This window comes from Dendropsophus ebraccatus, chromosome 10 (genome assembly GCF_027789765.1).
Source record: "Dendropsophus ebraccatus isolate aDenEbr1 chromosome 10, aDenEbr1.pat, whole genome shotgun sequence".
In the NCBI taxonomy this organism is placed as follows: domain Eukaryota; kingdom Metazoa; phylum Chordata; class Amphibia; order Anura; family Hylidae; genus Dendropsophus; species Dendropsophus ebraccatus.
The window spans coordinates 90,246,300-90,263,160 of record NC_091463.1 but is presented as its reverse complement, the minus strand read 5'-3'; the positions used below and the strand labels follow the sequence as shown (position 1 = coordinate 90,263,160).

Sequence of the window (16,861 nt, the reverse complement as noted above, 5' to 3'; positions counted from 1 at the left end):
ACCAGAAGCACGGAGGGAGGCGGTATCATCTGAGGTAAAACGTATGCTTGACCTAGGAGTCATTGAGGTGTCCCAGAGCGAGTGGTCCAGCCCGATTGTGTTAATCCCAAAGCCCAATGGAACTTGGAGATTCTGTAATGATTTTAGAAAGTTAAATGAGATCTCCAAGTTCGATGCCTACCCCATGCCCAGGGTAGATGAGTTGATAGAAAGGATGGGTAATGCCAGGTACATAACTACCCTCGATCTCACTAAGGGCTACTGGCAGATCCCACTCACTCCTAAGGCTAGAGAGAAGACTGCATTCTCCACCCCTGATGGGCTCTTCCAATACGTAGTGATGCCATTCGGGTTACATGGAGCCCCTGCCACTTTTCAGAGGTTGATGGACTTGATTCTGCGACCACATCGTGATTACTCCGCTGCCTACCTCGATGATGTGGTCATTTTTAGCCCGGATTGGGAAAGTCACCTCTGTAAGGTCCAGGCGGTGTTAGATGCCATAAGTGATGCGGGGTTAACCATCAATGCAGAGAAGTGTGCACTAGCCTTAGAGGAGGCCAAATACTTGGGCTACATTATTGGGAGGGGGTTAGTGAAACCACAACTAAATAAAATTGAGGCAATACAGAATTGGCCCAAACCCCTCACAAAGAAACAGGTCAGAGCTTTCCTGGGTATTACGGGCTATTACCGAAGGTTTGTGCCGAATTTTGCTTCAGTTGCAGCCCCACTAACTGACCTGACAAAGGGTGCGAAGTCCGCAATGGTGACATGGACTCCAGAGGCCGAGAAGGCTTTTCAAAGCCTTAAGTCTGCCCTGTGCCAACAACCTGTGCTAGTTACCCCTGACTTTAGGCGAGAGTTTCTAGTACAGACAGATGCCTCTAACACAGGGTTAGGTGCTGTCCTCTCACAGGTCGTGAATGGCGAGGAGCACCCGGTGATGTACTTAAGCAGGAAGCTATCCCCGGCCGAGAAAAACTACGCCATAGTTGAGCGAGAATGTCTGGCAGTGAAGTGGGCCCTAGAATCCCTGAAGTACTACTTACTAGGCAGGAGGTTTAAGTTAGTGACAGACCATGCCCCCCTAACATGGATGAAATTAAACAAGGAGAAAAACGCGAGGGTGACTAGGTGGTTTCTTTCCCTCCAAAACTTTAATTTCATGGTGGAACACCGGCCAGGGAAATTACAGGCGAATGCTGACGCCCTATCAAGGGTACACTGCCTGTGGGGACAAAACGCTCAGCCCTCCGGTCTGAAGAAGAGGGGGGGGATATGTGGACATGTCACTGGAGATGTGTTCGAGGGGGTGTACATCTCACCTAGGCTGATGCGTAGTGTGAGGTGGTAAGTCCAGGAGGGATCTGTTGCTCAGCAGTGCTATGCTGCTGAGTTATTATTTATTTTTACCGGGCCTGGATTTACTGGAATGGTGGATAGGTTGGTAGTGGGATCTGCCATTCCCTCCCCCTCGATCCAGTGTGGGTTTTGGGATCAGGTGAGCTCTGATCCCAATCAGCCTGAGAAGGCAAAAGGTGGGCTCAGTATACAGGTCTCTCTCTCTCAGCCAGGAGTGAACAGCCTGCATGCTGTTTGGTGAGAGCTGGGAAGACAGCAGCTGCTGGGGCCTGTTCACACCCCGCAAAACTGACCACTGAAGTGCCAGAGAGGTAACCTGCGTTGTTAGTTAGCGCCCAGACGGGCAAGACCTTTTTGTTTTGTTCTTAAAGCACAGTGTTGCTATATTTCTGTTATGGACTGTTTATGCTGAAAATAAACGCCAAGCTGTTGTTTTACAAGTCCAAGTCTGCTGTGAACTGTGTCCAAACACACCATCCCCCGGGAAGATCCCTACAATATATATATATATATATATATATATATATATATACACATACACACACACACACCAAGACAGATATTACCTATTACTGCCATACTGTTACCGACCAAATCCTGTATACTGAGACCAATATTACCAGTAATACCAGTATATAGGGAGGAAACATTACCGCCACACCACAACCACTACCATCACCACCATATTGTTACTGACCAAATCCAGTATACTAAATCACCTCATCCAGTCATATAGAGGTGGCCCCAGCTCTACACAGGCTCTATACACCATATACATTACACTGCAGTTATATCAGGTGACTCACAGGAGACGTCTTTTCTGATCGGAGTTCTTTCCTTTTCATCTTCTTCTCCATCCGTCCTGGGCCGTTATGAGAACTTCTCCGAGCCACGAATCCACAGAATCTGCCAGACAGACATATTAGGCTCCACACTCTGACACCATCCTCATCTCTATACACACTGCACATCTGTACTGTCCCCTTTACACCCTCATTTAGTGGGTAGCCCTGACTCTATGTGACCTCCTAATAATATATGCCCCCCTCTGTGTATTCCCTCTCCCCCTATGTTGCCCCCCCAAATAGATGGCCCCCTCTACCCCCTCCCTTATAGATGGCCCCCTCTACCCCCTCCCTTATAGATGGCCCCCTCTACCCCCTCCCTTATAGATGGCCCCCTCTCTCCTCACCCTCCCTTATGGATGGTCCCCTCTCCCCCCACCCTCCCTTATGAATGGCCCCCTCTCCCCCCACCCTCCCTTATAGATGGTCCCCTTCCCCCCCCCCCCTCCCTTATAGATGGTCCCCTTCCCCCCCCCCTCCCTTATAGATGGTCCCCTTCCCCCCCCCTCCCTTATAGATGGTCCCCTTTCCCCCCCTCCCTTATAGATGGTCCCCTTTCCCCCCCTTTATAGATGGTCCCCTTCCTCCCTCCCTTTATAGATGGTCCCCTTCCTCCCTCCCTTATAGATGGTCCCCTTCCCCCCCTCCCTTATAGATGGTCCCCTTTCCCCCCCTTTATAGATGGTCCCCTTTCCCCCCCTTTATAGATGGTCCCCTTCCTCCCTCCCTTTATAGATGGTCCCCTTCCTCCCTCCCTTATAGATGGTCCCCTTCCCCCCCTCCCTTATAGATGGTCCCCTTTCCCCCCCTTTATAGATGGTCCCCTTCCTCCCTCCCTTTATAGATGGTCCCCTTCCTCCCTCCCTTATAGATGGTCCCCTTCCCCCCCTCCCTTATAGATGGTCCCCTTTCCCCCCCTTTATAGATGGTCCCCTTTCCCCCCCTTTATAGATGGTCCCCTTCCTCCCTCCCTTTATAGATGGTCCCCTTCCTCCCTCCCTTTATAGATGGTCCCCTTCCTCCCTTTATAGATGGTCCCCTTCCTCCCTCCCTTATAGATGGTCCCCTTCCCCCCCCCCCACCCTCATAGATGGCCCCCTCCTTTCCCCCCACCCTCATAAATGCCCCCCTCCTTCCCCCCCACCCTCATAAATGCCCCCCTCCTTCCCCCCCACCCTCATAGATGCCCCCCTCCTTTCCCCCACCCTCATAGATGGCCCCCTCTTTTCCCCCCACCCTCATAGATGGCCCCCTCCTTTCCCCCCACCCTCATAGATGGCCCCCTCCTTTCCCCCCACCCTCATAGATGGCCCCCTCCTTTCCCCCCACCCTCATAGATGGCCCCCTCCTTTCCCCCCACCCTCATAGATGGCCCCCTCCTTTCCCCCCACCCTCATAGATGGCCCCCTCCTTTCCCCCCACCCTCATAGATGGCCCCCTCCTTTCCCCCCACCCTCATAGATGGCCCCCTCCTTTCCCCCCACCCTCATAGATGGCCCCCTCCTTTCCCCCCCCCCTCATAGATGGCCCCCTCCTTTCCCCCCACCCTCATAGATGGCCCCCTCCTTTCCCCCCACCCTCATAGATGGCCCCCTCCTTTCCCCCCACCCTCATAGATGCCCCCCTCCTTTCCCCCCACCCTCATAGATGTCCCCCTCTTTCCCCCCACCCATACAGGCTGATAAAAAAACAAAACTTAACTCACCTGACATCGCGCTCCCACGTTGATCCTCACTCCTTCGCCTTCGGTCTGTCCCCGGCTGCTGCGCGGCTGCCGGGGGTGTCGCGTCTTATCCCCGGCAGCGCGCGCATCCCAGAACTCCCTGCGCGCCGGAAACCGGAAGTCAGGGCCCAAGGCGCGCAGGGAGTTCTGGGATGCGCGCGCTGCCGGGGGTAAGACGCGACACCCCCGGCAGCCGCGCAGAAGCCGGGGAAAGACGGAGCCAGTCTCTTGTGACCGCAAGCAAAACAATGCTTGCGGTCACAAGAGTGATTGATCGGGGGGCCCCGCGGGCCCCCCTTGTGGCGGGCCCGGTCGCGGCGGCGACCCCCGCGACCACGGTGGCTACGCCACTGCTGTCTTCTATCAATTGATACCAGAGATTCTGGCTTGGCATATTATCCCCTGTCATTTTTTAAGGGGAAGCTCCAGTGAAATGTTGTCTTCTTTCAAATCAACTGATTTCAGAAAGTTATATAGATTTGTAATTTACTTCTATTTCAAAATTTCCAATCTTCCACTACTTATCAGCTGCTGTATGCCCTGCAGGAAGTGCACAGTCTAACACAGTGCTCTCTGCTGCCACCTCTCTCCATGTTAGGAACTGTCCAGAGCATCAACAAATCCCCATAGAAAACCTTTCCTGCTCTCCAACCTGGAAAGAACACACCACTTCCTGCAGGATATGCAGCAGCTGATAAGTACTGAAAGACTGGCGATTTTTAAATAGTAAATTTTATATCAATTTTCTGACATCAGTTGATTTGAAAGAAAAACATTTTTGCCAAAACTTCCCTTTAAGGCTCTTCAAGGGTTAAACATCGATTTGAAGAAATGTTCTCTTCAATTGGTGGCTGTGGAAAGACAGCTCAGACCATGGAGCATTGCATGGCCTATAAGACTTCATATGCCTCGTCAAGGAGAAGCACTACTCTCTCAGTCCATGCCCTCACCTAAAGTCAGGTACATAGCTGAGGGAGACATAGGGTGAGATTAATCCAACATGGTGTAAAGTGAAACTGGCTCAGTTGCCCCTAGCAACCAATCAGATTCCAGCTTTCATTTTCTAAAGAGTCTGTGAGGAATGAAAGGTGGAATCTGATTGGTTGCTAGGGGCAACTGAGACAGTTTCTCTTTACACCATGTTTGATAAATCTCCCCCTAACTGTTTATCATAGTTGCTTTCTTCCAGAAACAGCGCCACTCTTGCCCTCACTTTGTGTTTGGTGTTACAGCCCTGCACCACTAAAATGAATAGAGCTGTGTTGTAATACCACACACATCCTGAGGACAGGGGTGGCACTGTTTTTGGAGGAAAGTAGCCATGAACAATCCCTTTAATTTTTGACGCAAGTCATAAGGTATAGAGCATAAATCACGACACGTCCTCTGCAGGATTTATTGCACATATGGAAAAACAAGTTCACATTGAAATTTTTTTTTTTTGTAACAAAGAACTACACATCCACACGCAGTATGGCACACCTGCCCCCGGCGGGAGCTTAGTCAGGGGACTGGGAGAGAGACAACACGTTCAGAAGGGAGGAGGAGCTGTCCTGGAGGAGACCGCCTAGACGCATAACGCTTACATGTGTACGAGACACAGGACGGGGCGGAGGGAGAATCGGTACAAAAATAAATATATACAAATTTTCTTTCAACTTATAAAAAAAATTTCTTTGCTCGTGGCGTTTGGCAGCAGTTCGAGGAGCGGCATCCTGAGGAGAAGAGGGTGAGAGGTCAGACATGGCTGGTTGTGTGGTGTATAGCCCCCCCTGCAGGTCACCCACAGACTTACCTCTATAGTGACTAATTATACGATTCATCAACTCCTCACCCAGACTGCTGGGAGATTTGTTGTATAGAACCTGTATACAAAGATATAAGAAACCTCTTTATTATATATCCATCATCATCACATTCTGTGTGTGTGTGTATATATATATATATATATATATATATACATACATACACATAAGATAAGTACTGTATATACACAGTGACCCCACAAGCAGAATAGTGAGTGCAGCCCTGAAGTATAATACAGGATGTTACTCAGGATCAGTAATGTATATACAGAGTGACCCCACCAGCAGAATAGTGAGTGCAGCTCTGGGGTATAATACAGGATTTAACTCAGGATCAGTACAGGATCAGTAATGTAATGTATGCACACAGTGACCCCACCAGCAGAATAGTGAGTGCAGCTCTGGAGTATAATACAGGATGTAACTCAGGATCAGTAATGTATGTACACAGTGACTCTATGAAATACTGTGTTGCTCTTGTCCTGTACCTTGATGTTGGGACTGTTGGCTTTGGGAGAAGCTTCCACCACTGGTACCTCCTTGATGTACTGATCCTCCACTTGAGCCCTGATGGATTTGGGAGGATCCTCCACTATGGGACTGAGAGATCTGTGAGAATCCACCTCCTTGTGCTCCAGAACCTCCGCTATTTGATGATCCTGACCCATGGGATTGGGAGATCTGTGAGAATCCACCTCCTTGTGCTCCAGAACCTCCGCTATTTGATGATCCTGACCCATGGGATTGGGAGATCTGTGAGAATCCACCTCCGGTTCCTCCTGTTCCTGTACCGCCACCAGTTCCTGTAGATCCTCCACCATGGGTTTGTGAGATCTGGGAGAAACCACCAGTATTTCCACCAGTATTAACACCGGTGTTTCCAGACCCTCCAGTATTGTGGGATTCTTGGCCGGCTGTAAAAAAAAAAAAAAAAATCAAATTTATCAGCTGTATTTTTTACAGACATCACAGATGTAGAAAATGCAGATCCCATAGACTTCTATTGGTAATCCGTACCGCAATCACAATCCGCACTAGAGCATGTCCTTTTTTTCTTTTCTTTTTTTACAGAACGGATTATGGATCAAAATTAAATCGGGCTGTATAAATAGCCTAATATAAATCAATGTTCACTAATTTGAATTGTGATTACGGATCCGCAATTACAAACAACTTTACAGGACATGTGAATAAGGCCTTAGCTAGATCTCTGAGCTCAAGCCCCATCTCCTGAGTGATGTCATTGCCTGTGATGAGCCCTTTCATCCTAAATCACCATCTCACTATATATATATATATATATATATATATATATATATAAAGTTGTGTGTTTATACCATGCCTTGGGCTGAACAAAGCCACAAGCAGAGGAGCAGGCATTGAATACAGCAAACGTGTGTGTTTTGTGGACCAATTACTTCAAAACATAAATTTAGCCTCCTATTTACACAACTAATCTGTATACATCTTCTCTTGACCTATATAAAAAAACACTTATTCATCACCTCCATAGTAGCACCAACAAGTTTGTCAGTAAGGGACACAAGACACGGAGCACTAGAGCCTAAAAATACTCTATATCATGTTTGCTACAGGTCATAAGACATAAGAGCTTCATGGGTTTCCTTACGTTGTAGATTCTTTTTATCACATCCGGGGGACACAGGAACATCGTTTGGGTTTATTCCAGCTGGAAATTAAGAACATTAAGGTGAACAATCTATAGTTTAAAAATATAGTTACTCAATGTAACATTGGTTTCAGATGCTACTAAAGCAGCTCCTTCAGGGTCCGCATTAAGGTCTCAATGATAAGAGCTGAATCAAGCTTAGGTCACCAGGAAGCCCATTGATGATCTTGGATCAGTTCAATAGAACTCAGCAGGTTCTGGTATTATGACCATAATATTTATACGTAAAATATGGCAGCAACTAATAAACTGCTATAGGATCCTTGGTGAAAGGAACCTTAGGCTTAGTTTGGTCTATCCATGTAGGACTCCCCTCCCCTGAGGAACTGCATTTTTAGCAAACAAGGGGTGCGAAGTTGTCTCAAGGATCATGAAAAGAACATAAAGGGGAAAAAAAGCACAAGGATGCTCTGGCCTGGATGGGAAACCCCAACCACCTAACTGGCGGTCCATTGTGGTGTCTGCTTTGAAGGTCCACTCAATATAGACCATAAATTATGAGAAAAATGTCAAAAGACCGTTCTAAAAGAAGGGTCTCGATGGGTTCAGCCAAAGGAACTGGCATTTGTCTAGTTTCTTAGGGCTTTACCAGGGACCATTGCCATGAAGTCCACCAAAGGAAATTTTCTGGTGCCAAGGTGTCCATAGCAGGAGGAAACTTACTCAATAACTATGACAATTAAGTCCTTGGCCCTTACCAAATGTCTTTGTGATTGATCTAAATGGCTCTACAAAGGTGAAGGCAATGTGGATCATTGTCAAAAAATAAAATGTTAGACAACCCCCACAAACAAACAAAAAGGAATTGTATTCACAATTTTGTAATTGTATTTACCTGGTAGCTTAGGTATTTGATTACTGCCAACTCCAGTGCCCAAGGAGCCTCCTATTCCAGTGCTACTTCCACGAATCTGCTGTCCAGATCCACCAGAGAATGAACCACCACTTCCACCGGAGAATTGGCCTCCACTTCCACCAGAGAATGAACCACCACTTCCACTGGAGAATTGGCCTCCACTTCCACCAGAGAGTTGGCCTCCACTTCCACCAGAGAATGAACCACCACTTCCACCAGAGAACTGGCCTCCACTTCCACCGGAGAATTGGCCTCCACTTCCTCCAGGGAACTGGCCTCCACTTCCTCCAGAGAACTGGCCTCCACTTCCACCAGAGAACTGGCCTCCACTTCCACCAGAGAACTGGCCTCCACTTCCACCAGAGAACTGGCCTCCACTTCCACCAGAGAACTGGCCTCCACTTCCACCAGAAAACTGGCCTCCACTTCCACCAGAGAATGAACTTCCACCTCCACCGGAGATTTTGCTTCCCCCTCCAGATGAGAATGAACTTCCGCCTCCTCCTCCTCCTGAAATGTGGCTAAATGAACCTCCTCCTCCTCCACCACCACCACTGGAGCCAGAAGATGAGATGCTGCTCTGGATGAAAGAACCTCCACCTGTTCCACCGCTGCTTCCTCCACGTGATGGCACCAAACCTCCAACTGCAATAATTTGTGAACTTCCGCCTCCTCCTCCCCCCCCTCCTCCTCCTCCTCCTCCTCCTCCTCCTCCTCCTCCAGAACTGCCCTGGACAAATGCTCCTCCACCACCGCCTCCTCCTCCTCCACCACCTCCAGATGAAAAGGTGCCACTACTGCTTTGCATGCTGCCTCCTCGGATAATTGTGTTGGTGTGTTGGATGTTGGCTTGCACAGACTGTAAGCTCCCGCCACCACTCATGGATCCTCCCGAAGATTGACCTGAAGAGCCAAAGTAGAGACCATGATGTGATTTTTGATGGCACAACAATCATTTATCATATTATCTTTGAAGATCCATCATCAAGGTACTTTGACTTTCTTCTTACCATCATACCTTATGTATAACTGACATGAAGAGCTGAACTCATACTTCTGTTTGGTCTCCTGATAACCCATGGCCTCATGTGTCAGCAGGTCATACAGGTTCAGTGTCTGAACAGAGTATTCTCTAACACTGGTAGCATGGCCAGTGTTCCGCCAGTCCTATAGGCTCCATTCTATGGTCCGGCGGGTTCAGTTGTCCACCCAAAGAAGTGACCTTCATCCGTTATCTGCCCGACCATAGAACTGAGTCGATGGGAGGACCAGATGTTTAAACGGGATCGCGCACGGAATCCGCCAGAGCCTATCCGCACAATTTCCGTATTGTACAAGGGCTCTGACTCTGTGTATATCCTCCCTCTACCATGGCTGCCTATCATGGAGGTGTCATGTAATTTATTACTAACTAAAGAATCGCTAAAGTAAAACTTATACAACTCTTCCAGAAATTACTGAAGTACTCACTAGAGGAGCCGCCGGAAATCTGGATGTAGCCTGGCTTCCCATCACACACCGGATATGCGGCAGCAACATCTGCGGAGAATGAAGAAGAAAGTGACAAAGGGTAAAAAACAGTAATCCTATCTATCTATCTATCTATCTATCTATCTATCTATCTATCTATCTATCTCCTATCTATCTATCTATCTATCTATCTCCTATCTATCTATCTATCTATCTATCTATCTATCTATCTATCTATCTCCTATCTATCTATCTATCTATCTATCTATCTATCTATCTATCTCCTATCTATCTATCTATCTATCTATCTATAATATGAAATCTGTAAGAGCAGCACAACTTGTTATAGGAGGGTGTCCGTAGGTAGTCTTGACCAAGACCTCCACTATATACCAAAAAGGATCGCCCACAGCACTCCAGGTAAGTTAGAAAAATCAAGTGTTTTTTATTCCATAGTGGTGCTGCACCACTATCTATCTCCCATCTATCTATCTATCTATCTATCTATCTATCTATCTATCTATCTATCTCCTATCTATCTATCTCCTATCTATCTATCTATCTATCTATCTATCTATCTATCTATCTATCTATCTATCTATCTATCTATCTCCTATCTATCTTGCTCCTATCTATCTATTATCTATCTATCTATCTATCTCCTATCTATCTATCTATCTATCTATCTATCTATCTATCTATCTATCTCCTATCTAGCTATCTATTCAGGGCCGATTCTAGGTTCTATGCTGCCTGAGGCGAAAATTGAAACTGCGCCCCTTCCCCCGCAAACACAACTATATACCAGCAGTGAACATTGCATATATAACTACATACCAACAGTGCATACAGAACTATATAACAGAAGAGCATACACTAAGGGTATGTTCACACTGAGTAAAACAGGTGGAATTCCGCGGTGGAACTCTCCGCCGCACGATCCCGCCTGTCTCACTGTCCCATAGCCCATCTATGGGAGAGGGTGCGCTCCTCCGCAGCCGCCGCTCTCCGCTCGAAGAAGTAACATGATACTTCTTTGAGCGGAGAGCGGCGGCTGCGGAGGAGCATGTATAAGTGCCAGTCTTAATGGTGGTGACATATGGGGAGCCAAGTGTTAGAGACCCCCAAATAGTATAGGCCTCAGACGGCCTAATACTGCCAGCTTCAGACACTCAATAATACTGTTAGCCTCAGAGACCACCTTACCCATATCATCATACTACTCCCCCCTTCATCCTCCATCATCATACTACTCCCCCCTTCATCCTCCTGCCCTATCATCATACTACTCCCCCCTTCATCCTCCTTCCCCCTCCACCATCATACTACTCCCCCCTTCATCCTCCTCCCCCCTTCATCCTCCTGCCCTATCATCATACTACTACCCCCACCTTTATCCTCCAGACCCTCCATCATCATACTACGACCCACTTTATCATCCTCCTGCCCTTCCATCATCATAGTACTACCCCTCTCATCCTCCTGCCCTTCCATCATCATAGTATAACCCCCCTCATCCTCCTGCCCTTCCATCATCATAGTATAACCCCTCTCATCCTCCTGTCCTTCCATCATTATAGTACTACCCCCCTCATCCTCCTGCCCTTCCATCATCATAGTATAACCCCCCTCATCCTCCTGCCCTTCCATCATCATAGTACTACCCCTCTCATCCTCCTGTCCTTCCATCATTATAGTACTACCCCTCTCATCCTCCTGCCCTTTCATCATCATAGTATAACCCCTCTCATCCTCCTGTCCTTCCATCATCATACTACTACCCCTCTCATCCTTCTGCCCTTTCATCATCATAGTATAACCCCCCTCATCCTCCTGCCCTTCCATCATCATACTACAACCCCTCTCATCCTCCTGCCCTTCCATCATCATAGTATAACCCCTCTCATCCTCCTGTCCTTCCATCATCATACTACTACCCCTCTCATCCTTCTGCCCTTTCATCATCATAGTATAACCCCTCTCATCCTCCTGTCCTTCCATCATCATACTACTACCCCTCTCATCCTTCTGCCCTTTCATCATCATAGTATAACCCCTCTCATCCTCCTGCCCTTCCATCATCATACTACTACCCCTCTCATCCTTCTGCCCTTTCATCATCATAGTATAACCCCTCTCATCCTCCTGTCCTTCCATCATTATAGTACTACCCCTCTCATCCTCCTGCCCTTCCATCATCATAGTATAACCCCTCTCATCCTCCTGTCCTTCCATCATTATAGTACTACCCCTCTCATCCTCCTGCCCTTTCATCATCATAGTATAACCCCTCTCATCCTTCTGTCCTTCCATCATCATACTACTACCCCTCTCATCCTTCTGCCCTTTCATCATCATAGTATAACCCCTCTCATCCTCCTGTCCCTCCATCATCATACTACTACCTCTCTCATCCTTCTGCCCTTTCATCATCATAGTATAACCCCTCTCATCCTCCTGTCCCTCCATCATCATACTACTACCCCTCTCATCCTTCCGCCCTTTCATCATCATACTACTACCCCTCTCATCCTTCTGCCCTTTCATCATCATAGTATAACCCCTCTCATCCTTCTGCCCTTTCATCATCATACTACTTCTCCCTTCATCCTCCTCCTGTGCCTTGATCATCATACCACTAGCCCCTTCATCTGTATTTAAAACAAAAAAAGCCATACTCACCTCACCAGTATGGACCCTCTAGTCTTCCAGGGACTCCTCTCCCGCTCTGCATGGGTGACATCACTCGCGCTCGGCAGGGGGCGGGGCTTCCCGCGGCAGGGGGCGGAGCTTCCCGGGACATGGTTTTGCCGGGGCTGTCTCGTCAGAATCAGGACAGTCCCGGCAAAACCTGAGGGCCCCCACCTGCTCCCCTCCTCACCATCCGGACCGGGATCCACCGCTTCTCCTTTCCCTCGGTGACAGGAGAAGACGCCACACAGGCCCCTCCCCCAGGCCAGGTCACAGCGCCATACACGCTCTCTGTTGTACAGCATTGTGACCTGGCCTGGGGGAGGGGCCTGTCACCCAGCGGATGCCGTACAGGGGAGAGGATTATAGTGTGAGTGGGGGCTTCCTCTCCTGTCACCGAGGGCCATGAGTCTGACGGCAGTGCATCCCTAGAAGCTGCAGAGCTGCAGCTTCTAGGGATGCGGAAAGGGGGACACCTGAGCGGGCGGCGGGAGTCAGATGACAGGGCAGAAGTTGCCGCCCCTAAAGGGACCCCAGAATGTGCCGCCTGAGGCGGAATACTCATTCCGCCTCATGGCAGAAGCGGCCCTGTATCTATTATCTATCTATCTCCTATCTATTATCTATCTATCTCCTATCTATCTGTCTGTCTATCTATCTATCATCTAATTATCTATCTGTTATCTATCTAGCTAGCTAGCTAGCTTCTATCTATCTATCTATCTAGCTTCTATCTATCTATCTATCTATCTAGCTTCTATCTATCTATCTATCTATCTAGCCCCTATCTATCTATTATCTATCTATCTATCTATCTCCTATCTATCATCTATCTATCATCTATCTATCTATCTCTCTCTCTCTCTCTCTCTCTCTCTCTCTCTCTCTCTCTATATCTATCTATCTATAATATGAAATCTGTAAGAGCAGCACAACTTGTTATAGGAGGGTGTCCGTAGGTAGTCTTGACCAAGACCTCCACTATATATCAAAAAGGATCGCCCACAGCACTCCAGGTAAGTTAGAAAAATCAAGTGTTTTTTATTCCATAGTGGTGCTGCACCACTATCTATCTCCTATCTATCTATCTATCTATCTCCTATCTATCTATCTATCTATCTATCTATCTATCTATCTATCTATCTATCTAATGTCCACAATAGAGCGCACTCCCAGTTCCAGTGCTGGAGTGCCAAGCAACGGAGATTGGATAAAAATCTCCACATTCTTGGATTTATCTATCTATCTATCTATCTATCTATCTATCTATCTATCTATCTATCTAGCTCCTATCTGTCTGTCTGTCTGTCTGTCTGTCTGTCTATCTATCTAGTAATATATCTTACCTGTAGGACCAGTTGGGACATAACTTGGGCTTCTACAAAACAACTGTTGTGAAGCGACATCTGCAGAGATAAAACTAGCATGAGACTTAGGACTTTACAAAACATTTCATCATCTACACAGAACTTGTCACATCAAAATCCCAGAATGAAGCGACGCCTACACAGCCTATACACACAGAGGAAGCATCCGGAGCCTCCAGACAATATATAATTGTCCGTATTGGCTTCCTGACATGTATTGTATTCTGCCAAATTCCTGCAGATCACAATGTTAACCCCATCCGGCCCAGAAGGTGTTATGGTTGTATGGATTACGACGGCTGGATATTGTCATCCAATTTTATGAATAGTTTTATTATATTATTATACTTTTATGTATCTATAAAAAGGTCATAAAGCTGCATAAATCAATCACTATAAAGAAAAAACATAAAGCTACATAAATCAATCACTATAAAGAAAAAACATAAAGCTACATAAGTCAGTCACCATAAAGAAACCATAAATCAGTCACTATAAAAAAAACTAAAAAAAAAAACTATAAAGATGCATAAATCAGGCATCATAAAGAAACCATAAAGTTACATAAATCAGTCACTATCAAGAAAAACTATAAAGATGCATAAATCAGGCAAGATTATTTGCAATAAAAAAAAAACCCTGCATAAATAATTTAAAATGTATAATTTGTTTTATTACTGTTTATCATTTTTTTTTTTTGCTTTTATGCCATATGGTCTCTGTATAGCAGAAGAGAACATCATACAGCTAGAGGCTATGTTCACACGTGTGTTTACGCATTTTAAGCTATGAACAGATGAAAAAAATATGATCAGGAGAAAAAAACACTATAAAGTAACTGTGTGGCCATGAAAACAACTAAAAATTAAGCACGGGAAATGCGTAACCATAAAAACAACTAAAAATAAGGCATAAAACTGAGTTACCATAAAAACAACTGAAAATAAAGCCGAAAACTGTGTGACCATAATAAAAAATAAAATAATAAATAAGGCATATGTGACCATAAAAACAACTGAAAATAAAGCCGAAAAACTGTGACCATAAAAACAACAGAAAATAAGGCATAACAACTCTGTAACCATATAAACAACTAAAAATAAGGCATAAAAACTGCTTGACCATAAAAACAACAGAAAATAAGGCATAACAACTGTGTAACCATATAAACAACTAAAAATAAGGCATAAAAACTGAGTGACCACAAAAACAACAGAAAATAAAGCCAAAAAACAGCAATTTGTTTGTCTTCTTCTGGATCAACACAGTAGATTTATAGTTTGAATTTGGTGGACTTTATTATGAACTAAGTTGGTGTGGCCTACTCCCATCATCCTGTTGTTGTAGTTTTATATCTGCCCCCCTCCCCTAGGTATTGCCCCCTACATGCACAAAGGATTAAAAACCGCTCTCAGCCTGGGGCCCATATTACAATAGGGTATACAAATGATAATTTCTTAGGGCCATCCTACAATATAATCCATAGCTCATCACGGACGCACCTACACGCCCTATCACGCCCTTATATCAATAATTTGCCGCCTCAGCAGATATCAGGCCAACGCCCTCAATAGTTCCCAGACACAATGGGGTGAGCTAGTCTGACCATTATCTATAATCTCTCCCAAATACCCAGGGGGCTCATCCAAGGAGGGCTTCAAACATTTTCTCACAGTACTGACCTTTTATTGGGGCAATTGCACCCATTTAACCCCCCATTTACCCTCAGGGTAATTTGTATATACCCTATAATAACAGATACTTGGGTTGGTGCAAGTCATTTGCAATTCGATACAAGTCACTTCACGCAACTTTATAACCTCCCATCCCGATTGGTTAACTTGTGCCGCCACCGTTGCACCCATGATGCAACTCTCCATCAGCTGAACGCCTCATTGTATGTCTAAGGGCCTGGGTGCTCTGCAGTGATATCCTGTGGGGCTCATCATATATCTGCAGCCCAACAGCCACCAGCTCAGCACCATGGACAGAGGACCAGATCTCGTTCTTCCACTCCCTGATATTTCTTGCAGGTTGGTTTCTTATCATCTCACTTTAGCACAAAATTCCCATAGAAAAATCTGATTATAGAGAAGTAAAATATATTAAAAAAAAAAACCCAACAACATAAAATGCATTTTCCAAAAGTGCTTGGAATCATAGTAAATCCTGTATACACATGGGGGGAGATTTATCAAACATGGTGGAAAGTGAGACTGGCTCAGTTGCCCCTAGCAACCAATCAGATCCCACCTTTCATTTTCCAAAGAGTCTGTTAGGAATGAAAGGTGGAATCTGATTGGTTGCTAGGGGCAACTGAGCCAGTTTCACTTTACACCATGTTTGAGAAATCTCCCCCATAGAGTCAGTGTATTCTTAATAAAGTTACTTATAACAGAATATTATGTATACTAAATCCTGAAATACAATTGGTAAAAAAAAAAAGAAAAAAAAAAGCCTAACTTTGGGGAGGGCTGTAAAGAAAAGACGAATAAAAAAAATAACTAAATTATAAATAACTAAATAAATAACAATTAATAACAATTGTTTTATATAAGAAAAATTAAACCAAATGTATAAAATAAATCAAAATAATAATAAAAAAAAATGTAGAAATAAAAAAATAGTCAGTTTTTGTTCTGTCCCTAATATAAAAAGAGCAAAATAGTAAATAAACTGATAATTTATTTGTTTTAAATGACAAAATAGAATAATTAGGTTAAATTTTTTATTCTGTGTATAACATGCCGATAGCCAGGTCTGAGAAAAGTGACTCTATCTATATAGCAGTGCCCCCCATTGTGATACTCACTGTGTGCACATAGCAGGGCGGTCCAGCAGAGGAGGGCCCGGACTGGAGCGGAGCGGCTCATCCTGGCGTTTGGAGGTCTCCTCTTTCGGAGCACAGGAAGCCTTCCTCACCAGGCCGGTATGATATATAGAGCTGCCTCAGTGGGAGGAGATGTCCCTTCTGTTGGTTTGGCTTGTATCCTAGGATGTGCCTGACAAAGCATGCCTCATGAGGGTGTGAGAGGTACACAGGGAGCTG

At 45.7% G+C, this 16,861-nt stretch overlaps 1 protein-coding gene across 1 annotated transcript; it reads right to left on the bottom strand.

Moving 5' to 3' along the window:
- Positions 1-5,305: 5,305 nt before the first annotated feature.
- LOC138766318 (loricrin-like) lies at positions 5,306-16,861 on the bottom strand. Its single transcript, XM_069943848.1, has 8 exons — positions 16,625-16,861; positions 13,792-13,851; positions 9,755-9,823; positions 8,264-9,187; positions 7,369-7,428; positions 6,227-6,652; positions 5,729-5,798; positions 5,306-5,648 (listed from the first exon to the last, which is right to left on the bottom strand). The coding sequence occupies exons 1-7, from the start codon at positions 16,683-16,685 to the stop codon at positions 5,764-5,766; spliced, it is 1,635 nt and encodes a 544-aa protein (XP_069799949.1). The 5' UTR covers positions 16,686-16,861; the 3' UTR covers positions 5,306-5,648; positions 5,729-5,763.

Bases quoted from the DNA above. Each gene is read 5' to 3' on its own strand.
- LOC138766318 (XM_069943848.1), bottom strand. From the start codon at position 16,685: ATGAGCCGCTCCGCTCCAGTCCGGGCCCTCCTCTGCTGGACCGCCCTG. The intron at 7,429-8,263 runs GTAAATACAATT...CTTAATTTCCAG, and splicing joins TCAAATACCTAAGCTACCAG to CTGGAATAAACCCAAACGAT. The intron at 5,799-6,226 runs GTACAGGACAAG...CTTTGTATACAG, and splicing joins CCAACAGTCCCAACATCAAG to GTTCTATACAACAAATCTCC.